Consider the following 23,287-nt stretch of genomic DNA (forward strand, 5'->3'; position numbering starts at 1 on the left):
ATACTGGCACTTGACACAGTGTAAGTTTAGTAAATTGCCAGAGTAAAAACAAACAAAACACTAAAAATAATGTTCATGCTGGTGATCCTGTGTTGATTCATCTTTCTGAAAATCTACTGTAAATTCTCCATCAAGACTATTGAACGTGTTCTGCCCTTTGACCTGGTAACCCCTCTTGCAGGAAACTTGCCCAAGAAACTAATCAGAAACAAGACTTTTTAAAGCCAGTAGGTCATTCATGGAAACATTACTGATAATAGCTGTCTGGAAAGTAATCAACTTTAGGGGAACAGCTAGGTAAATCATGGGGTCTGCCTCTTAAGGAGTGGCAGGCAAACAGCCATGAGAAATTATGCTTTCAGGGGCGGCTGGGTGGCTCAGTCGGTTGAGTGTGGGACTTTGGCTCCGGTCATGATCTCACTGTTCATGGGTTCCACCCACATTGGTTCTGTGCTGACAGCTCAGAGCCTGGAGCCTGCTTCTGATTCTGTATCCTCTCTCTCTCTCTCTCTCTCTCTCTCTCTCTCTCTCTCAGCCCCTCCCCTGCTTGCTCTCTGCCTCTCAAAAATGAATAAACATTAAAATTTGAAAAAAAAGAAATTCTGCTTTCAGAGCCCAAATGTCCATCAACTGATGAATGGATAAAGAAGATGTGGTATATACATTCAATAGAATATTATTTGACGATCAAAAAGAATGAAATCTTGCCATTTGCAACAACGTGGATAGAACTAGAGTGTATTATGCTAGGCAAAATAAGTCAGTCAAGAAAGACGAATATCATATGATTTCACTCAGATGTGGAATTGAAGATAAAAACAGATGAACATATGGGGCACCTGGGTGGCTCAGTCGTTTGAGCGTCCGGCTTCAGCTCAGGTCATGATCTCACTGTTCGTGAGTTCAAGCCCCACGTTGGGCTCTGTGCTGGCAGGTTGGAGCCTGGATCCTGCTTCGGATTCTGTGTTCCCCTCTCTCTCTGCCCCAGCCCTGCTTGTGCTCTGTCTCTCTCTTTCAAAAATGAATAAACATTTAAAAAATTTTTAAAACACAGATGAAACTAAGGGAAGGGAAGCAAAAATAATATAAAAACAGAGAGGGAGACAGACCGTAAGACTCTTAAATACAGAGAACAAACTGAGGGTTGCTAGTGGGGTGTTAGGTGGGAGGAAGGGGCAAAGGGATGAGGGGCATTAAGGAGGACACTGGTTGAGATGAGCACTGGGTGTTATGTGTAAGTGACGAATCACTAAATTCTATTCCTGAAAATAAATAAATATATATACTTGATTTGAAAAATTATGTTTCAAAGGGTATGCAAACACTCACAATATGATGTGAAGTGAACTCAGCAGGTTACACAACCGTATACACAATTATGATCCGGGTTTTGAAAAAAATAAATATATGTGTGTAGTGGAGCGCTTTCACTTTTGCTGTGATGGGTTTGGATGACTTTATCACGGGAAGGGAGTGAATTTTTAAAAATGTATCTGACTCTGTGCTGACTCCTTGAAGACCAGACAAGATAATAGCTGGTAACTCGTTGGGGACCCTGTTCAGCACTAGACTTGTGTCTAGTAACCAATACCTTGCTGGCAAAGCCCCCCAGTGGACTAGATTCTGAGGCAAAAGAGAAACCCCATCTCCTTGCATCTGAAATGAAGTCTGAGGCTGTACCATCACCTGGAGGCCTCTTTCTTGCCTCTAATTCGAGCTGCACCTTTATTATGTAATGAACTCTTAGACTCACAAAGATCTATGTCCAGACCTATTCTGCTCCAGGAATCTACCCATCTCTCCCCATGATGCTACCATATAATGTAATTATTACAGTTTTGGGATATATTTTAATGCCTCCATAGCACAAGCCCCCAACACTGTCATGCTTTACAAAAAAAAAAAAAAATGTCTTGCCAAATTCCCAATCATATAACATCTTTTTTCCAGGTAAATCATAGAATGATTTTGTTAAAACCCTCCCCCAACTCCCCACCCGATCCCAAGGTGCATATAATAATATATATCAGAGTTTCTCCAACTTCTCCAAATAGGAGTTGAAGGAATAGGGTATCTGGGGAAGGAATGGGAATCTTTTGGGGCCTTTGGTTCTTGTTAACCGCAGGCTATGACCCAACAGATCATGAGTAGAGCCTGAGATTCCACATTTCTGACAAACCCCAGGTGATGCCCAAGCAGCCGGTCTTGCTGCATCAGTGATACAGCAGTACCAGACCTATAGTATGATCCCATTTCTGTAAACACAAAATCAAATAAAATGAATATATATGGAAAACCCACAGAATAAACACTATAAAAATTATAAGGGCCCCCCGGGTGGCTCAGTCAGTTAAGCATCCAACTCTTGATTTCAGCTCAGGTCATGATTTCAGCGTTGTGGGATCAAGCCCCAAACTGGGCTCTGCACTGAGTGGGGAACCTGCTTGAGATTCCCTCTGTCTCTCTCTCTCTCTCTCTCTCTCTCTCTCTCTCTCTCTCTCTCTGCCTCTGCCCCTCTCTCCCCCCTGTAAAATAATAATAATTAAAACTATAAATAACAGTTATCTGTGGGTGGGAGGATGACCAGAAGCTTTCAAATATTTGGTAAAGTCTTTTACAGTAAGTTTCACTACTGTAATTAGGGAAAACAACCCAGCCATGACGGTGCCCCTCCGGGCAGACATCTGTAAACTGCACCCCCTCCCCAAACTAAAGGCTCCACTCCAGGCTTCCTCTCCGCCCTCTCTGGTTCTCAGAACATCATACAGTGGCTGGCTCTAAGCAGCTGTTCAAGATGAGCATCATGGGTAGCTGAAGCTCCAGCTGCCAGGAGGGCTCAAAGCACTGGTTTAATAACGTTCTCCTGAGCACCAGGCCAGGGCCAGGCTCTCACAGGGATTCTATTCTCTCATTATCCCCATTACCCAGATTAGATAACTGAGGCCCAGAGGCATGTGAGCACCTGAATCACACAGCTTGACTAAAGCCCAGGCCAGGCTCCTGGGGCAAGGTCCGTTCAGTTTCCTCTGCTTGCCTGGAACCCCCAGCCCCACCCCACCCCCCACACCTAGATGTCCACGCGGGTCGTTTCCTTACTTCCTTCAGGTCTCTGCTTACATTTGTACCAGAATCTTATGCTCATCACCCTAAAAAACACTCCCCTGCCCCTGACTTTCCCATCACGATCTGACAGAGTCATATTCATTGGCTTGTGTATACTTTGTCTCTCTTTTTCCACATATGGGTAAGGACTTTGTTCATTTTGCCTCCTGCTTTATCTCCGGGGTCTAGCATAGCGCCTGGCTCAGTTAATAGGCATTAAATGGGTGAATGAATGACAGTCTCTGATTCCCAGGCCGCTGCCCTCCCAGCAGTGGCCCCCACCCCCACCCCTCACATTCACATACAGGGTGACCTGCTGATGCCCAGCAGCACAGGGTATGCTGACCTCTCTTCCCTAGACTCTTTGTGGGCTGTCCAAATGAGGTTTCTTAAATGCAGAGGTGAATGGCTAGGCCTGTGGCCCCTGGTCTCTCCGTGTGAAAGGGATAGATAGGGTAGATAGATAGGAGTCCTGGATTCAAATCCAAATTTTACCAGCACCCTGATGGGTTGGGGCAAAGTCTGACACTCTCTGGGACAAGAAGTCCCCACTCTCAGAAAGAAGGCCTTGCAAGGGTCAGGGCCCTTATACTTGCTGTTCATTCAGTTTGGCCTGCTCTCCCCTCCTGATCTGCCTGTGGCTGGCTCCTTCTCATCATCTAGGTCTCTTCTCAAATGTCACCGTTTCAGAGAACCACCCAACTTCTCCCAGGCTAAGTAGACCTGCGCACCCAACACAGGTACCTCTCTTCACATCCTGTTTATTTCTTCCATCACTATTGGTATAAACTATTTTCACTATTACTATTTCATTCACCTGGTTATTCATTTGCTGTCTGTCTCCAGCACCCAACGTAAGATCTGTAAGGGTGGAGACATTGTTGGTCTTGTTTATTGTTGTACCTCTACTGCCTACAACAGGGACTGGGTTTTGGTAGGTGCTCAATAAATATTTGTTGAATTAATGTTCTTTCTCCTTCTAGAAACAGGGAAACTGAAACCCAAAGGCGGGCAGGGGCATGCCGCCATGAATTAGTATCAGAACCTAGAGTAGAAGAAAGCAATAAGGCCAAGTGGAACTCCAGGTCAGGATACTGTGACCTTGAAGGAGACCCATCTCTTTCCAAGCCTCAGTTTCCTCATCTGTAAGATTGAGTGAGACAGCCATGACCACTATCCAAGAGGCCCTGCACTAGGGGTACACCTCGCCCATTTCCAGGAATGATACCGCTTTGCAGCATCAGAGCCCCCCCGCCAGACACGGCTCCAGCGCCCCAAACCCGCAGATGAAGAAAACTACAATCCCCATGGTGCCGCAGGCTGCACCTGCGCACGACTGCCATCCCGCAGCGCCGTGGGCGCCCTCTGGCGGCATCCTGACGCAGAGCTCCGATCCACTCCCGGAGGGGCGGGGGGTCCGCGGCACAGGCAGTCGGAGCGCGCGGCTGCAGCGGCGGAGCCGGAGCCGGAGCCGGAGCCGGGAGCCGGAGCCGGGAGCCGGAGCGGCGGCCGGATCGTAGCCCGCGGGGCCCGCCGCAGCCATGGGGAACCGCGGCATGGAGGATCTCATCCCGCTGGTCAACCGGCTGCAGGACGCCTTCTCCGCTATCGGCCAGAACGCGGACCTCGACCTGCCGCAGATCGCCGTGGTGGGCGGCCAGAGCGCCGGCAAGAGCTCGGTGCTCGAGAATTTCGTCGGCAGGTAGGAGCGGCGCGCCTCGGAGCGGGGACTCCCCCCGCCCGGGCGCCCGGGCCCCCGGGCCTCCGCCCCCCACCCCCCAGCCCCGACGGCACCGCGACCTCGCAGCCCTTGGCGCTGTACCCGCGGACGGCGCGCCCCCCACCTCCAGCCAGAAGGAGGCGGCCCCCCCTCCCCGAGAGCCCCTCAGGGGCAGCAGCGCCCCCCGCTTGCCCGCAAACGTCGTCAAGCCACCGACCACGGTATCACGCCCCCCTCCTCTGCCACATCCTTTAGGGAAGACGGCGCTCTGCTAAGAGACCCTGGCAAAGGGTCCCCCCTCCCCCAGTACAGGCACCAAGGGGGCCTGCATTACTCAGCGCCTCCCTTCGGCTCCCGCGTTCCCCGGAGCGGGCAGCACCCCAGGGGCAGTGCTCCCCGGCCCTGGGCTCCACGGAAGACAGCTCCCTCCCCCATGAGGATCCCTGGGCCAAGGCTGGGAACCCTCTCCCCAGCTGTGTCCCTGGGAGAGGACACAGCCCCCGGGCATCGAGGACCAGACACAGCCTCCCCCCTCACACACACACACACACACACACACACACACACACACACACCTCTGCAGCTCCCGCCGCCATCCGTGCGCAGCGCGGCGGCCGGGGGGGGGGGGGGGGGGGGGGGGGGGAACGGCCCCACCAGGGGGGGGGGGGCGGTGAGACCGCTTCTGATCCTCTTGCGAGCCGCCGGCCGCTGGCTCCGCCGCCGCCCCTGGGTGGGGGGCGCCTGCCGCGGTCGCTCTCCCCGGGGCCTGGCAGAGGGCTTGTAATGGAGGGAGAAGGCGGCGGAGGGCAGAGATGACTAAGACAGGGAAGCAGGATGGCGGGGAGGGGGGAGCCATTTGCAGAACCTAATCCCCCTCCTGCCTCTGATCCCACAGGGCGCTGGGAGGGCCAGGTGGCAGGGAGTGGGGGGCAACCGCAAAGACAAAAGGTCCTGGGTTTAGGGGGGCAGGTAGGGTCGTGACCCCCTTGCCCAGGCTCCCCAAATAAAACGGACGCGGGGATGGCTTTTCCGTGCTGAGAAGAGGATGACGCTCTCCCGGGAGGGGGAGGGGGGCTGGGCAGACAGGGAGAAGGCAGTGACACTGGCCTCCGCACTCTGGCATGTCCCTCCCTCACCTTCTTCAGAAACCCTAGCTTTCTCCCAGTGACCTTCCAGGCTGAGGAAGCCACTGGCGAGGGAGGCAGAGGCCCCTCCCTCAGAGGGCAGCGGTTCTAAGGAGACATCCTGGATCCAAGCCAGGTTCTGCTGTGATGCCTCAGACCAATCACTTGCCCTCTCTGAGCCTGTTTCCCCACCTCTAATGAGGACAGCTGGCCTGGATGGTTGCTCCTGCCCCTCATATGACTGAGAAGACCAGGGGCAGCCCTGGGGCTCAAGGGAAGGGTTCTGACTGGAGCAGTGTATCTGGCAGACATGGGAAAGCCACCACTGGGGGCGGCTGGGCCCATCTGGTCAGCAGAGGGGGAGGCCGTCCGTCTCTTGGGACCGGCTCCCACAGAGCCCCCCTCCTGCTCACGTGACCCCCCCAGAGCTGCAGAGACAAACCGGCAAGAGATACACAGATGGGCCCCTTCCCTGTGGCCCAGCAGTCAGGGTGAGGGAGTGGGGGGACTCTGGAGACAGTAAAGCCCAGAGGCCTTAGTGCTTTAATGGCACCCATGGAAATGCAGCACTTTACGTGTACAGACCATAGTCCTACCTTCATCCACTGAACATTTGCTGAACGCCTGCTTATTGCAGGCTGTGTGCCCTGGGCCGAGGAGGTGGGGGGGGGGCAGGGAAGGTGACCTCAGCCCCCATCTGCTGAGCCCTTCTCGTGTGCCCCACACCAATCTTCTCGGGACGGCTCACAACAGCCCCGTGAGGCAGGTACCATGGTGCCCATCCTGCAGATGAGGAAACAGACCCAGAATCACACAGCCAGGAAGGACAGCATCTATTATATTCCAAAGCCCAGGTTCCTAATCTCAATCTTAAGAGCCCCCGAGAACCAGGCCCTGAACCAGACACGGGGACATGCAGGAGCATGGGCCTCCATTTTCCCCATCTGTGGGATGGGAACACTGGCAGTGGCTGCCCTGCCTTCCTGAGAGGGTGGCGCAGGGCTCCGGTGAGTCCCTGAGTGTAAAAGCCCGTGTTGGGAGGGAGCTGCTGATGGTCAGTTCGGTTTGGGGACCCATGCGTGCTAGGACAGACCTGGCCCCTGTCTTCCTGGAGTTCGCTGTCCAGCAGACCAGCCAGGCCCCAGCTGACTGTAGCCGCTGTTAGCTTGTTGACTGGAGCAAGATGTGGACTCTGTTCCAGGAACCCTGGGCCCTCTTATGCCTCCTGCACCTGACAGTGGCCCTGCAGGAGGATAGGCGGGGTGTCACGGGCTCCTGGCCTCTCCTCCGAGGGCTGGGTCCCCAGACTGGTGAGCATGGTAACAGCCGCTCAGCCTCCTGGGGCTTCCCAGGAGCCAACACCCCATGGAGAGGAAGTGGAAAATGCACCAGGGGAAGCAGAGGCTGCTCCGGGCCAGCCCGGGCTCCTGGGCACCCCAGGGGCGGGGGGGGGGGCCCTGGTGGCAGCTGTGCAACGGAAGTGGCCCCGCAGCTGCCCAGGACGCTGCTAGGACTTCTCTGGGCCTATGCTCTTTCTTCATCCCATTTTGAAAGAAGGGGAAACTGAGGCTAATTCATTTAGTCACTCGGACATTCGTAGAGTGTCCACAGTGTCACAGCACTAGAGATTCCAGGGTGGAAAAGACAAAAGCTTTGCATTCCAGAGGGGGAAACCTCTGAAATAGTAAACACAGGGACAGGTATACGAAGAAGGCAACCGGAGAATGTGGTCAGTCCCGTGGAAGGAGGAAGGGCCGCTTTCCACAGGGAGGTCAGAGAAGGTTTCTAGGAGGGGGTAGCATCTGAGATGAGAAGCCATGGGACGGGGCAGCATTCTAGGTGGAGGGAGCAAAGGCAAAGGCCCTGGGGCACTAATACATTTGGTGTGTTCAAAGAACAGAAAGGAGCCACGGTAGCTGGTTGTTTGGTGGGCAAGGGCAACATGGCATCAGAGAGAGATGGGCACGGGGTGGGTCTACAAGGCCCCGAGGCTACGATGCGGAGTTGGGTGCATTTTCATTATTGCCAGAAGCTTTTAAGTAGTAGAGTGCCTTGAGCTGACTCCAGCAAGTGTGTAAGTTGGGGAGGGGGTGAGGGACAGGGGAGGAGGCTGCTACGGTGAGCCAGAGCTGTCGGGGAGCCTGGCCCAGGGCTCTCACGGTGGGGAGAAGGAGAATGGTGGGCTTCAGGGGACATTTTGGAGGGAAGTCCCCACAAGACTTGCTGGGATGGGGATGGGGAGGGTGAAGAAAGGGGACTCAAGGCTGACATCAGTGTCTTTGACTCTGGGTGGGTGTTGGTGCCATTATCGAAGGACGGGAGGAGCAGGCACGGGGGTAAGATCGGGAGCTTGCTTTTGAACATGTTCAGTCTGAAGTGTAAGGTGGGCCGTGTGGTGATGCAAGCCTGAAGCTCAGGGGAAGGCGGGCTGGAAATGTAAATTTGGAAGTCCCAGTAGAGGTGAGATTTAAACCCATGGGAGTAGATGAGATCATCTCGGGGTAAGTGCAGACAGAGGGGTGCGGGGGGCCCAAGACACCCCAGCATTTTGTGAGCAGATGCCTGCTGCCCCGGGCCACCCTCTGTCTGCCCCTGGCTACGTGCCCGCTCCCTGCGACACCTGTCCAGTCCCAAGAGTGGGGTGTCCCGGGGCAAGCTTGCAGGCTCTGCTCCCCTCGTTCTGGTGCCCGCTCGACTGGACAAGTGGATAGTGGCCCCCCCCTTCCTCCCCTCTTGGTCCCTGGGGAGGCCAAGGCCGGTGCGAATGTGGCTGAGGGGTGAGAGCTCGGGCTCTGGAATCGACCCTGGGTTTGTAGCTCGGCCCTACTACTTACAAGCTGAGTGACCTTGGACACGTTTCTTAAACCCTGCTCAGCTGCTCTTTCCTCATCGGCAAAATGGGGATAATAATAGCACACCCCCCCCCCCATGGGACTGTGCCGAGTGTTGAGATAATGCCCACAAAACACTCAGGGTAAGGCCTAGCACAGAGGACGTGCCCGTTCTGTTCCATCCGAACCAGCTGGGAGGCGGGCCGGGGTGCAGGGAGGGCGCGGGGGGGGGGGGGGGTGTCTGGTGGGTGGGCTTCTGCCAGGAGGCGGTTCTGAGAGGCAAGGTGTTGGGTTTCCCTAGTGCCTCTTGCCTCTACCCCTGCTCAGGCTCCCTGCCTCCTACCAACCTCCTTGACCCTTCCTCTACGTTCTCAGCCCAGCACAGGCTTGGTGCTGGTCTCTGGCCTCTGAGAGCCCCTCTTTTGGTCAAGCCCAGCCCCTCCGGTGGGGGATAGCCCACTCCCCATTACTAAGCTCTGTCTCTTCTTCCGAACACTTTGGGATACACCTGAATGGTTCCATTTCCCAGATTTGGAGACTGAGGCCAAAGAGGATTAGGGGATATCTGAGACATCATAGGTAGAAAGTCACTGACTGGAGGGGACGGAGGGGACTGACGTTTGCTGGGCACTTACAGTGTGCCAGGCCCTAGGGATACAGCTGTGAGCAAGCAGGACCCATCCCTGCTCTGGGGGGTGGGGGGTGGGGGGGGAGTTCACAACTGAGCAGGACAGACAGACACTAGGTGACACAAAGAGCTCTTTTGTTGTGTGGACCCCCGAGGAGGTGGCCATTGAGGCTGGACATGAACAAGAGAGGGACCCAGTCAGGCAAAGGGGCGATCACACTCCAGGTGCAGGGTCCCACCCGAGCAAAGGCCCAAGGAGGGAAAGAGCCCCCCGTGGGTTCGAGAAGCCAGACAAACAGCAGTGTCACCGAGTGAGGAGTGGAGGCCCCAGTGAGACCAGGCCAGAGAACACCTGTTCCAAACCCCCACCCTACCCAGTGGCCCCGAGGAGTCAGGCATGAAAGGTGACTCTGGCAGACAGCATCTGATCCCGGCTCCAAGAGAATCGAGTTTCCCAGACCTTGGCCGGGGTCAGAGGGTCAGAACCTTGGGGGAGGGGATGCAGGGGGGGCCTTTGCGGAGGAGGCCGGTCTAGGGCACAGTGTTATCAGGCGTGGAACAAGAGCGGAAAGGGAGGCCCACGTGCCATATGTCTAAATATTCCAGTTAGGAATCAAGCGAAGGGATTGCTGAATACGATACACTCTGTCCTCCCACCTTGGCAAACACACCTTCAGAACGACCTGGCCGACCGGGTTTGAATTAGGATTTCAGACTCCTCAGAGCTCCGCGATGGGAGGTAGAGTGTGGGGACGGGTGGCCCCTCTCCCCGACCTGCCCCTGTCTCTTACTCCAGCCTGCACCACAAGGGGCCTCCTGGGCTCCCGTGTGGACACCCAGCCCTCGCATCTGAGCTCTGTCCGTGGTGGCAGAAAGGATCCCCCCCCTTGGGCCTGGGACTGCCCCTAACAGCTAGGTCAGACCCTGAGGGAGGGCTTGAGACCGACGGGAAATTCCAGAACACTCCAGTGTGGCCTAGGAAGGGTACATGGGCTCCAGCTGGGACCCTCGGCCCCTGGGGGCCCCTTGCCCTAGAGATCCCAAAAGCGACCCCCCTAAAGGATTGGGCAGGGGCCCTGATTCCCCACGTCCAAGGGCAGTGCTCATTATTTTCTTGGAAGCAACAGCCCGTTAGTGGGAGAGGCAGACTATCATCCCGGGTTTTCAAATGGCGAGATGGCTCAGAGAGGGTAGGGACCTGCCTGAAGCCCCACAGCACTGGAATTAGAGGCAGGACAGGAAACTGCCCCGGTCTCCTGCCTCTGGGTCAGCGTCCACCGTCTTCACCCCCACCCGTGTGTGTACGTGTCACACCCCTCAGCTTCCCCTCTGCTCTCCCTGGTTGTCTCTCTGGACCCTTACCCCTCCCCGGACCGGAATCCAAGAAAGGAGCAAGAGCTGTACGGGGAAGGCAGCGCTGGCAACTTGGAATTAATTACTACAGGCACCAGGGAAAGGACTGTTGGCCTTGGAAGGCGTTTAAGGAAGTGGCATCTTCCCACTGCCCTGGCCAAAGGCTCCTGGACCAGCCTCCCCTCCGGTGTCATCCTCCCCACGCGAGTCGGGCCCAAACCCTGTCGATCCGGCCCCCCGGCCCACCCACCTCTGTGTATCTCAGCTGCCCCCTCCTTTGTCTTAGCTCCTGGGGCAGCCTTCTCTCGTGCCCCCAACCCATTCTCCACCCGGCAGCGTAGAACTCTCTGTGGCCTCCCAGTCTGATCCCCTCTGCTTAACGCCCTCCTTGGCCCCTGTCCTCCAGACAGAGCCCTCGCTCCTGCTCCCGATTTGGGCCCCTGAGGCCTGCCTGCTTTAACCCAGCCTCGCTTCCCGTCCAGCCTCTCCCTGCAGGTGCGCCCTCGTAACTTACAGTTCATGGGGAAAAGTGGGTCCTCACCTTCACCGTGTCTTCGTCTTCCTCCTTCACTGGCTCATCCTCAAAGTCTCACATCAGCCAATACCTCCTCCAGGATGTCTTCCCTGACCACCCTCTCCCCTGTGACCTGACCCTCGGTGTGTGGGGTAGGGCTCAGTTTTCTCCCACGATGAGGGGCTGCGGAGGAAGAGCGAGGCCACTGCCTTGGGCTGAGGGCTCCCGGCCGACTGCAGTTCCAACCGCAGTTACCAGGGACATCTTACCTGTTTATTAGTGCCTCAACCCTTTCATGACTCTGGCTCAGGCGTGTCTGGTCTGAGCACAGGGGACTGAGGCCACCAGCCAGGATGGGGAGAAAAATCTCAGCAGGTGAATGCGCACTCACCTCTGACCCGAGTCCCAAATTTGAAGGAGTGAAATGCTCCCTAGCACACACACAAGGCACCTCGCCTACGAGCGCCAGATGGCTCGTGTGGCACCACCAATGGACACCCTCCATTAGACCCTCCCACAGCCGGGACCTCAGCAGCCCTAGGAGGGAGCTGCTGGGTTGTGCCCATTTCACTGATGGGGAAACTGAGGTTCGGAGCAGGGAAATCATTTAGTGGTAGCGCTACGATACTTTCACATCAAGCTTCTGGTGATAAGAAATGAGCATCCAGATGTAGCTCCATATTGAATGACTTGATGAATGTCCTTGATGAGCTGTTAGGCAAACAGAGCCGCTACTTAAGTGTGCACCGGAGGCCGGGGCATGTATGGGCACGTGAGGGGTACCTGACCTCGTCTCCCGTCCCACCAGCCTCACCCAGCCTTGCAAGGAGCAATCAAGAGGACGCAGGGGACACCGAAGCAGGCTCAGTCAGTAAAGAATGCGACTCTTGATCTGAGGGTCGTGAGTTCGAGCCCCACGTTGGGTGGAGAGATTCCTTAAAAATAAAATCTTAAAAATAAAAGCAGGTGGAGATTTCTTAAACAGCTTTATTGAGGTACAGCTCGCATGCCATAAAATTCACCTGTTGGTGGTGCGCAGCTCGATGATTTTTAGTGCATTTACACAGTTGTGCAGCCATCATCACAATCTAATTTTAAAACACTTCCATCACCCCAAAAAGAAGCCTCGTGATGATGCAGATTTTCAAGTGCCTGGCGGAGCCCCTGACCAGCAGTGCCCGATCCATCAGCGTTTGCCATGATTATTATTGTAAATGATAAAATGTTTACAATGGAGAGCCCCAGGTGTTGGGGTGATGGTTGCTCTTTATTTTTAAACATTTTGTGTATTTTCTGAACATGTTTTCAAAGGGAGAACATACGACTTTAACAAGTAGGAGGCAAAAGAGAAATCTATTTCCATCTTGAAAATATAAAGTCATCAACACTGGAAAGGAGGGAAGGAGAAGGAGAAAGGAAAGATCATGGATTTTTTTTAGTAGGGAAAGTGGTTGCTGAGGGGAGACTGTGTACTCAGAGTCCAGACCCCCGCGTGCCAGTCCTACCCAGTCACCAACTTGCACTGTGGTCTTGGACAACACTCTTTCCCGCCTTGTGCCTCAGTTTCCACACCTATACAATGAGGGTGATGGTGGGAAAACTGGAGGAGCTCGTCTTCAAATCATTCTTTTGGCCAGCTGGGCTACCTCGAGTGCCAGCTACCTGCCCTGCTCCATGCTGGGGGCTGGGGGCTGGGGACACTGGTAAACAGGACCAGCCCAGTCCCTGCTCTCAGGACATCAGAGCATCGGGAGAAGCCAGGCCAGGACTGCCCTGAAATGTTCAAACCGCAGCTGGAAATTCACAGGCTGTGTGGTGTGGGCATGCCTGGGGCCTCCTGGGATAATGGGAACAGAGAGGGACTTCTTGCCTGGAGGCGGCCTCACCTCCTCCCAACTGTATTTCTTGGCCCACCCGCTTCCTCGCCTCCACCCCAGCTCCGTGCTTCAGAGGGCACCTCAGAGCCTGCCCGCCTCCCTTACCTTCCGCTTTCAGGGGCAAGATTTGGCTGGAAATATCCTGGCCCACCCGCCCACTCTTCCGGCCAGCCCCCGGGGAGACCCACCTTCCAACTTCCTCCCTGCTGCATCATTTGGTGGGAGCCCAGCCCGCGTTCTCAGCTTGCTCGACAAGTTAGATTATTTATAACCATAATAGCTACCATTGATTCAGGCCTCAAGTTATAGAAGCCTCACAGCAACCCATTTTACTGATGTGGACACTGAGGTTCAGAGAGGTATAGCCATTTGTCTACAACCACACAGCTCCTGAGTGGCAGCTCTGACATTCCACGCCGGGCCAAGCCCAGGAAACAGGAGGCTTAGAAGCAAGACTGGGTACAGACCAAACATGCCGCTTTCTGGTGGTTTTTGCATTCCACAGGACGGGGGAAGCAGGGTCCCTGAGCTCTGGCCACAGATCTCAGGTATGAGAGTAGAGTAGGGGAGGGTCACTTTGGACCCTTTGGTGTACCTTCTCCGGACCCCTCTGGGCGAGACAGCACCAAATCAGGCAGGGAGCGTGCGGCGCTTGGAGGTCCTGAGGGGTGTGCATTTCATCCTCCCTGCGCTTCAGGTTTGAAGGTGCCTCTGCAGATGGCAAGGCAAGGCCTCCTCGGGAAGCCGCCATCTGTCCAGAATGAGTAGGGAGAGCTGGCATGCCACCACGCACCCCTCCCACGTGGCCCCCGAGGCTGGTGGGCCCAGCACGCTTTTCTCTGGGCACCTGTTCTGTCCTCCCTCAGCCTAAGCAGGAGCTGGGTGGGAGGTGCAGGGTGGTGCTGGCTGGAGGCCAGATCAGGCCCGAACCCCCACTTTATCAGAGCGCTGTGGGACAGGGTGTCCGGGTGGGAAGCAGGAGCCATGGAGCTATTTAGCCATGCTTGATCCTTTGAGCATCGCCTGAGCACCTACTGTGTGCCAGGCCTCTGGTGAGCGCAGGAGTCCAGCGGGGAGAAAGGAGCTCACAGTCTGGACGTGCGAACCCGCTGGCGCTCTTTGCACCCGCCCAGGCCTGGAGCCCTGACCCCCGATAGGCCACTTCCCCCCCTCAGTGCACCTCCCTGCCCCTCTCTGGGCCTCTGTCCCCACCTCTGGACAATAATGGGGGAATGACACGGTCTCTGAAAACTTCTCCTCAGTGTTCATCATTTCCATCTAACATTTCGTGGTCAGAGTCCAGAGATCCGAGTCGTGCCTGGAGGAGGCCGTCAGAGGGTTCTGCGGGATCTGTGTTCCTTGGTGACATTTGGGAACCCTCCTAGAGAGGGGGCTGCTGAGCGCCTACTGTGTACCAGACCCAAGCCACGCTTATTCCATGCCCCCCCCCGCCCCCCCCCCCCCGAGGCTTCTGGGCCTTCTTGCAGCCCACGTGTGCTAGAGGATAATGCCCGGTTTCTATAAGGCCAGTTTGCAGCTGAGGGCTTTGAGGCCCAGAGAGTGAAACACCTTGCCCAAGGGCACCAGGCGGCAGAATGGCCAAGGCGGGATTCGAGCCCAGGGATTCGAGTGCAGGCCATGTGAGGGCCTCACTCTGAGAACCTGGGCCGTGATAGAGACGGGGCCTCTCCCCCCACCCAGGCACCTCCATCCCCACCCTGGCCGCACGAGATCCTGGTCTGAGGAGGGGCTCTACTCCCACACATAGCCCTGCCCCTCTAATCTCTGCTTCCCTTAAGCTGCTTGTCCCTTAAGTAGCCCTGGGGAGGCAGTGACTTGGGGCAGGCTGGCCCAGACCCCTGACCACCCTTCCAGCTGGGCCCTGGGCGCCACTCCTGTACCCTCTAGGTGGCACCTCGTTGACCTCTGACCTGCAGGTCGGCAGGGACCAAGTGGGCCCGTCTGTGCAGGGGAGGCCTCTCAGGGAAGAGCTCCAGGGAAGGTCCATGTCTCTGCGTGGGGGGCTTTCTGTGGGGAGTCCCATCCTTTCCAGCCCCTCCTGCAGTTTCCATGGCAACTACTGTTGCCATGGTATCGCTGGGTGAGGAGCGGGTGGGGAAAAGGGTGGACCCCAGGCCCCCAAGCCCAACCCAGCCTCTGAGAACAGATGTCCTATCTCCACAGCCCTGGAGGATCCCAAATACTAGAGGGTCACCCCCCCAAAGGAATGAGTAAAGGATGGCAGAGATAGAGACAGGAACCCCCCCCCACCCCCGTTAATCTCCTCCTTCTCTCTGCTGACTGGTGCACCTCCGTTCCAGCACATGTCACACTGTATTGCATTATCTGTTTACTTGTCTGTCTCTCCCACCACACTGTGAGCTCCTCCTCCGGGTAGGGAGCGGTCTGACTCATCATCTCGCTTCCCCAGGGCCCAGCACAGGGCCTGGCACAGAGCAGCTGCTCCCAAATATGTCCTAGACTGAATTTAATTGAATTACATAAAAAGCCACGTCTGGCTTCTTGGATTGAAGGAGCAGCACACTTTGACAGGGAAGTTCCCAGGCTCTGGGGCCCAACAGACCCTTGGGTTTGAATCCTAGCTCTGCCATTCCCATCTGGATGACCTTGACAAGTCCCTTCACCTCTCTGACCCTCAGATGCCTCATCTGTAAAGCAATTTCCATATCAGAGCACTGTTTTGAGGACCTGGGGATTCAGTCAACATTTATTAAGTACCTCTTGGGTGCTAAGCCTTGGGCTGGACAGTGGAACACAGTGGTGGACAGGAAGACGCCAGTCCTGCCCTTCAGAGGCTTAGTCTTGCAAAAATGAAAAGTGCTTGCCTAGCGCCTGGAAACAATGAATAAATGCAGGATTCATCATCCTTCTCCTTCCTCATTGAAGTGGCTGACTCCTCCCTACTAGCCTCTAACCTCCCCAAAGGAGGGGCAGGGTGAGAACAGGATGAGAGAGTCCTCCCCAGGGCCCAAGAAGAGACCTTGAACCCAGGAGCCTGGGCCTACTCTGTTGTGCCCGGGACCCTCCAGGCTAGGGAGTGGGGGCCGGGGGGTGGTGCAAAAAGCTGTGTGGTCCCGGTCAGGCTCGGAGCTGGGGGTAGGAGGCCTGGGTTCTTCTCGGGCTCTGTCCAAGTCCTATAGGAACTTGAATGTGTCTTTTCCCCTTCTTGGGCCTCCATGTGCCTCTCCATGAATGAGGTGGCCAGCTGGAGCCCTATGGTCCCTCAGGCTGTAGCCTGCTCCCCCTTTCCTGGGTCCTGGGGATCCCGTGACTGCAGTTCTGACAGCCTGGTCCCTGAAGAGGTGCCCACCCTCATGCTTGTGCTGGCCTGGGTGGGGCCAAGGGCGGGCGGGGATATGAGAAGAGCTGACAGGACAGAGAATCCACCCACAAGGGTTAGCCAAAAGGACTGCTGAGGTTCACACTGGCACAAGCAGAAATCTGAGGTTTAGACATCAGGTCTAGGGCAAGGGGCGACTTTGGGAAGCTCAGGTCCAGTCCTTCGAAGACTGGGTCTTCAGGGGACCGAAGGGCAAGGAGCTCTCACTGCAGAGTCAAACAGATCTGCATCCAGGGTCTGCTCTGCTAGATACTGACTGTGCAACCTAAACACCTCTGAGCCTCAGTTTCCTTATCTGCAAAATGGGGATACTAATGGCACCTACCGGGGCGGGGCACCTGAGTGGTTCAGTGGGTTGAGCATCCGACTTCAGCTCAGGTCATGATCTCACAGTTCGTGAGTTCAAGCCCCACATTGGGCTCACTGCTGTCAGCCTGTCAGCGCAGATCCCACTTTGGATCCTCTCTCCCCTTCTCTCTGCCCCTCCCGGCTTGCGCTCTTCCATAAATAAATAAATAAATAAATAAATAAATAAATAAATAAATAAAAATAATAATAATAATGGCACCTACCTCACAAGGCAATATCACGAGAGATTGCCCACAAAGAGCCTGGCATGCAGTAGGCACTTCAGAAGCATGAATTCTTGTCCTTGCTTCCTCCTTTCCCCCATGGCCCCCTCATCCTCAACCCCAGCCAGATGGGGCCCTGGGAAGGGGAAGTGAGATGCTGCCTTTCCCCACAGCGGAAGGGAGGGAAGAAGGTGCAGCTCCATTTCCTTGAGATGCACTCTGTGGCCACTGGACACTTGGGCATGTGGGGTACCCCGTGCCTCAATTGAATGGCAGTGCCTGGGTTGAGGCAGCGACTTGTTGGCCCAGAAGCAACACAGAGCACACCTGAGAGAAATCTGGGAGTTATTAGTCTTGTCTCCTGGCAGCTCACACGCATAAATCTGTGACCCAGGGTACATGGGGGAGGTTCTTTCCACCTTTCTTGCCTGTCATCTCCCCTTAGTGACCTGAAACCCTGAGGCTAAGGTGTAGTGGGCACTTTAGGAGAGCTTTGGAGCTCCCGGTGGCAGGACAGGTGCCCCTGGGACAGGCCTTGACCCTCCTCTCACTCCCAACTCATTGCAGAGACTTCCTGCCCCGAGGGTCAGGCATCGTCACCCGACGCCCCCTGGTCCTGCAGCTGGTCAATGCCACCACAGGTACGCGCTTTCGTCCACGAGCATCCCGACCGGGCCTCTTCAGTCCCCCACCCTATCCCCCAGGGAGGAGTCCAACCTAGCCGCTGAACTTGCTTGCTGTGTGACTTTGGCCCTTAGATTCCCCACCAAGACAGTGGGGAACAAAAATGCATAACGTTAGACCTGGCGTTGTTGTGGAGAGGGAGGGGAGAGAAGGCAGTATTTGGGGGTGTGTGGGGGTCTATTCCCAGTGGAAGATGGGTCCCAGGTGGGTTCCGGGCTAAGATGCTTACCCATCCACCCTTCTTCCCTCCACCCCACCCACACTTTGGGGGCAGAATATGCCGAATTCTTGCACTGCAAGGGGAAGAAATTCACCGACTTTGAGGAGGTGCGTCTGGAGATCGAGGCTGAGACCGACCGAGTCACTGGCACTAACAAGGGCATCTCGCCGGTGCCGATCAACCTCCGCGTCTACTCGCCGCACGGTGAGGAGACGTGGCCCCGCCCCCGGCCTCCAGGCTCCCTCGCTTAGCTCCGCCCCCGGGACTGAGCCTTGGCCACGCCCCCTTGCTCGTTCCTCCTAAGGCGGGCTCCGCGCCTCCTGCAGACTCCGCCCCCACAGCGACCCCTCCTCTGCCCATCCTACCCCAAGCTCCACCCTGCCATGACTCCGCCCACCCCTGGCCACGCCTTTAACGGGCCGCCGCTTTGGCCCCGCGTTTCCCTAATCCCGTCCACCTGCCGCCAAACTCCTAAATGGATCCTCTCTAAACCCGGCCCTGTTCCTTAATCCGCCCGCCCACGGCCACGCCCCTCGCCTTGAGCCCGCCCTCTCGCCGCCCTGTCCAGTGCTGAACCTGACACTGGTGGACCTGCCCGGAATGACCAAGGTCCCGGTGGGGGACCAACCTCCTGACATCGAGTTCCAGATCCGGGACATGCTTATGCAGTTCGTCACCAAAGAGAACTGCCTCATCCTGGCTGTATCCCCGGCCAACTCCGACCTGGCCAACTCCGATGCTCTGAAGGTTGCCAAGGAGGTGGACCCCCAGGGTAGGTTCCTAAGGGCAGCAGAAGTGCAAGGCCCTGGGGGTCTACCCTCAGTGCCAGGCGGAGGGAGCTGCTCTGTAAAGAATGAATGAGGCGGGAGAGCAGAGGCAGGCAGTGGGGGAGGGAGGGCGTGGGGAGGGAGATGTGGGGAGCGGGATGGCAGTCGGGGTGCATGTGGGTCCCATGGGAGGGCAAGTGCAGGTGTAGACGGCCCTCTCCTGCTGCCCTCCCCCTCAGGCCAGCGCACCATCGGGGTCATCACCAAGCTGGACCTAATGGACGAGGGCACAGATGCCCGTGATGTGCTGGAGAACAAACTGCTCCCCCTGCGCAGAGGTAGGCAGGCTCCTCCCCTGACCCGCTCCACTGCCCTTCCTTGTCACCCCACCCTGTGCAAGGCTGGTTGCCCCTGACCTGGACCCCCTTCCACAGGCTACATTGGGGTGGTGAACCGGAGCCAGAAGGACATTGATGGCAAGAAGGACATCACGGCGGCCTTGGCCGCTGAACGCAAGTTCTTCCTCTCCCATCCGTCCTACCGCCACTTGGCTGACCGCATGGGCACGCCCTACCTGCAGAAGGTCCTCAACCAGGTAGAAGCTCAGGCCTGGGGAAACCAGCATGAGGACAGAATCATTGACATGTGTTTTGGGAGGGTGGCCAACGGAGGTTAGCGTCCACATCGTGCGTACGAACTGAGCCCCAGAAAACAAAGCACCTTGCCCACAGCCCCACCCACCGTGAGGTAGCACCAGAGCTTTGCTGGCTTTTCCCTGACAGGGGCCTGGAAAGGGAGCCCTGTAGGCCCTGCGGGTGGAGAGAAGACCCAGGCCTTGTGTGGAGGGTGGCACTGACAAGGGCTTGGGTTTGGGGGCCATCACTAGAGTGTACTTGGCCGAAGACCTTGCTTCCTTCTGAAACGGACAGAGGCTCGTCTGGAGACAGGGATGGGCGATCCCAAGGGCTTCCCTAGGATGTTTCTCCATCTGGAATGGGGCTTCCAGAACTGAGGCATGTGTGTATGTGATGTTGGAAGGGAGGCAGTGGGGAAGGCAGGGTGGTGTAGGGGCAGAATTGGGGACTCTGGAGGCCATAGACCTGACACTTGAGCTCTCTGAATCTCCATTTCTGTAAAATCCTGATGATGGGAATAAGGCCCCATTTCATAAGATCCCTGTGTAGCTTCAGGGAGATACTGTGTGTGGGGACCGAGCCAGAGCTAGCCCCAGTACTTGAGAATTACCTTACAGGAGGCCTAAACCCAGAGGGTACAAGGGGACAGCCCCCCCCCCCCCCCAGCCCTCTCTCAGCGAGATTTTATTTGGCCTTCATCGTGTCTAAAAATATTGTTAGTCAAAAATCAGGTAATTTCAAATAAAAATCTAGACTTCTGGCTTCTGTTGAAACTTGTATTATTCGCTTATGAATTTAGTTAATACCCCCCTGTATGCCAGGCCCTGCCCTGGGCAGCTTTCCTTCTCGTAGGCAGGGCAGTAGTGGGCAGGGTCATGGCTGCCTTCTGCAGCTCTCAACCTGACCACACCCACAGTTCCTCCCCCCACCCCCTCCACCGCCCCCGGGCATCCTGGTCCCTGCTTGACCCCGTGGGCATCTGTGTTGGTGCCCATGGCCTTAACCCTTGTCTCATCCCCGCCCCAGCAACTGACCAACCACATCCGGGACACCCTGCCGGGGCTTCGGAACAAGCTGCAGAGCCAGCTCCTGTCCATCGAGAAGGAGGTGGAGGAGTACAAGAACTTCCGGCCAGATGACCCAGCTCGCAAGACCAAGGCTCTGCTGCAGTGAGGCCCTCCCCAACTCCTGACTCCCCGGCACTGAGCTGCCCTCCAGCGCGGGGTTCGCCCAGGGCTCCCTCCACTAGGCTCCTGATGTCACACCACTCTCCCCCCAGGATGGTCCAGCAGTTTGCTGTGGACTTTGAGAAGCGCATTGAGGGCTCAGGGGACCAGATCGACACCTATGAACTGTCAGGGGGAGCCCGCATCAACCGGATCTTCCATGAGCGCTTCCCCTTTGAGCTAGTCAAGGTAGGATGATCTCCCCGGGGGCGGGGGGAGAGGGGAGGCTTAGAACTACCACCCTCCGCCCAGGACTTTCACACATATCTTTGCTGACCTGGCACCCAGCCCCGGGTGTGGGGCGTCTGTCTTGGCCTTCCAGGGAGGAGGAAGGCCCTGACCGGCTGTCTCTGGCTCTCCTACACAGATGGAGTTTGATGAGAAGGAGCTCCGAAGAGAGATCAGCTACGCCATCAAGAATATCCATGGCATTAGGCACGTATTGGGACTGGGGAAGGGGGCTGAGCCCTGGAAGGCGGGGGTTCTGGTGCCACGGCACAGGGAGTGGTGAAGTGAGCCGCCCTCAGGAAAGACCAAGAGCTCTGGTCCCCAGTCCCCTCAACCCCTTCCGGCTTCCAGCTCAAACGGGCTCGAGCTGGGGGAGGTGGACGGGAGGCCTGGGCCGCTCCCTCCCTGCACCTGCTGTTCTCCTTTGCTGTCCCTGGGAGCAGGGCCTGGAGGCTGGACCAGGTGGGCAGAGCCCAGGACACAGGTGGCTGGGGAAGCTTCTCTGGGCTTGGGCCCCTGCCTGTCCTCAGGATGAGACAGCTTCCCCCAGTCCTATCCAGGTAGCTGCACACAGCTGGCCAAACCACTGGGGAGGGCCTGGGATGGAGCATCGAGGTATTGGTCTGTGTCCTTTTATGATAGGACAGGGCCTCTCAACCCTCCAGATCCTCCCATAGTCCCATTAGCCCGAAGTGGGCCCCATTCTACACCACTTCCCTCCTTCTAGCTAACCCCACTGCCTTTGGAACAGGAAGGGGGGGACTGGAAAAAAAGATTGTTCCTTAAAAGCTTAGCCCCCTTCAAGGACCCAGATCTACACTGTTCATTCAACAAGAAAATTTAAAGCATCTGCTACGTGCCAGGCAGTGAACAAGACAAAATGTCCCTGCTTTTATACAGGTTGAATTCCAAGGTTTGGTATGGAATTTACAGACTGATAACTGCATTGGCCGAGGCACAGGAAAAAAATATATATATATATATCGCTCCTCAGCTTAAAATAAAATGTTTTATTCCCAGAAAGGCTCCTAAAGAGAACCCAGTTTGGCATTTTTCATACCATTTCTGGCCATAGAACCTTTTGTATGAATAGAATCTTAAGAGCAAGCCGGACATACATGACAATTATAAGCAGACCTTGTCTTGCCCCCAAAGAGCATCCATGGAATGTCCTTCATTCAAATCCCTCCTGCCCATTTTACAGAGAAGGACACTGAAGCCCAGAGAGGGGTAGTGGGAGGACCCCAAGGGCAGAGTTCAGGCGGTCAGGGTGGGGCCCTGACCTGGCACTCCTGGCAGGAGCTGGCCTGTGACACTGTGCCCTTCTCCCGTTCCGGGCATTCAGAACGGGGCTCTTTACCCCAGACATGGCCTTTGAGACCATTGTGAAAAAGCAGGTGAAGAAGATCCGAGAACCGTGTCTCAAGTGTGTGGACATGGTTATCTCGGAGCTAATCAGCACGGTTAGACAGTGCACCAAGAAGGTAACCCGGTGGCCCGGGCCAGCCCCCCCCCCCCCCGCCTCTGCCCCCATCCTGCATTGCTGCCAGGCTCTCCTTTGCCACACCCCCCACTGCCTCCTCGGTAGCATGTACAGACCTCAGCGGGGTGGGGGAGGCAGGCCACCACAGACCAAGATGGGGGGCCTCTCCGAGGGGGCCTTACCCACCTCCTGGCCCCCAGGCACAGGGAACAGACGTTGATAAGACAGGTGTGATGGTGGCTCTTGTCCTGAGAGCCCACCAAGAGCTCCCCCAGCTCAGGGAGAATAGGCCTTGAAGGGCCCCGAGCCCTCTTCCTGCCCTCAGAGGTGAGGTCATCTCTAGGGGCTCCAGGGAGGGGTCTTGGGGAACACCTTGGCCCTGCAGACAGGAGAGCTACGGGGCCTACTTGGCTGCTGCTCTGGGGATCTGGATGGCCAGAGGGGTGCAGAGGACCCAGGTCTGGCAGGTACCTGACTCCCCACTGTCCTTCCCCCCCCCCCCCCCCCCATTCCCACCCTAGCCTCACTCAGGACCCTGCCCTTCCCTTCCATCCACATCCAACCTTCCAGGGACAGAATCCTCTTCCATCTGCTATGTCATCTGAGCCTCACAGAACCACGCAAGGAGGGAAGGGCAGGGCAGGGAGGATGGCGCCCATGTCACAGCAGGAAGACTGAGGCTTAGGAGATCGAGTGACTTGTCCAAGGTCATATGAGCCGGCAGGTGGCAGAGCTGTTACTCGAAGCCACGGCTTTGGACTCCAAATCCAGTCCTTGTTTAATTCCACCCCCCAGCCTCCCTTCCTTTCCTCTCTTCACTACTGCCCTGGCCCCTCTCTACCACCTCCACTCTTTCTGTCTTTCCTCTTCTCTCTCTGTCTTTCCCAGCTGAGTTCTCCAGACCCTTTTGGAAGAGAGGCAAAGGATGCCCCTTGAGGAGAAAGGGAAGGGCAGGAGTAGAG

The 23,287-nt window shown here is 56.5% G+C and overlaps 1 protein-coding gene and 1 long non-coding RNA gene across 2 annotated transcripts in view; one reads left to right on the forward strand and one right to left on the reverse strand.

The window, feature by feature from the left end:
* Nucleotides 1-4,533: 4,533 nt before the first annotated feature.
* The window catches only part of DNM1 (dynamin 1), a 44,436-nt gene continuing 25,682 nt past the window's right edge, over nt 4,534-23,287 (forward strand). The window contains 11 exon segments of the mRNA XM_040482486.1: nt 4,534-4,804; nt 17,650-17,723; nt 18,041-18,190; nt 18,555-18,758; nt 18,993-19,091; nt 19,188-19,348; nt 20,415-20,557; nt 20,668-20,803; nt 20,982-21,049; nt 22,188-22,347; nt 23,005-23,049. Coding sequence (XP_040338420.1) covers nt 4,644-4,804; nt 17,650-17,723; nt 18,041-18,190; nt 18,555-18,758; nt 18,993-19,091; nt 19,188-19,348; nt 20,415-20,557; nt 20,668-20,803; nt 20,982-21,049; nt 22,188-22,347; nt 23,005-23,049 — 1,401 coding nt within the window. The 5' untranslated portion in view covers nt 4,534-4,643.
* Nucleotides 14,843-23,287, reverse strand: part of LOC121035057 (uncharacterized) — a 19,113-nt gene continuing 10,668 nt past the window's right edge. The window contains exons 2-3 of the long non-coding RNA XR_005792734.1: nt 15,043-15,051; nt 14,843-14,854 (exon numbers count right to left, since the gene is read on the reverse strand). This is a non-coding gene — a long non-coding RNA (uncharacterized LOC121035057). The remainder of the gene's footprint in view (nt 14,855-15,042; nt 15,052-23,287) is intronic.

This window comes from Herpailurus yagouaroundi, unplaced genomic scaffold (assembly GCF_014898765.1).
Source record: "Herpailurus yagouaroundi ecotype Mexico unplaced genomic scaffold, PumYag 160, whole genome shotgun sequence".
In the NCBI taxonomy this organism is placed as follows: Eukaryota; Metazoa; Chordata; class Mammalia; order Carnivora; family Felidae; genus Herpailurus; species Herpailurus yagouaroundi.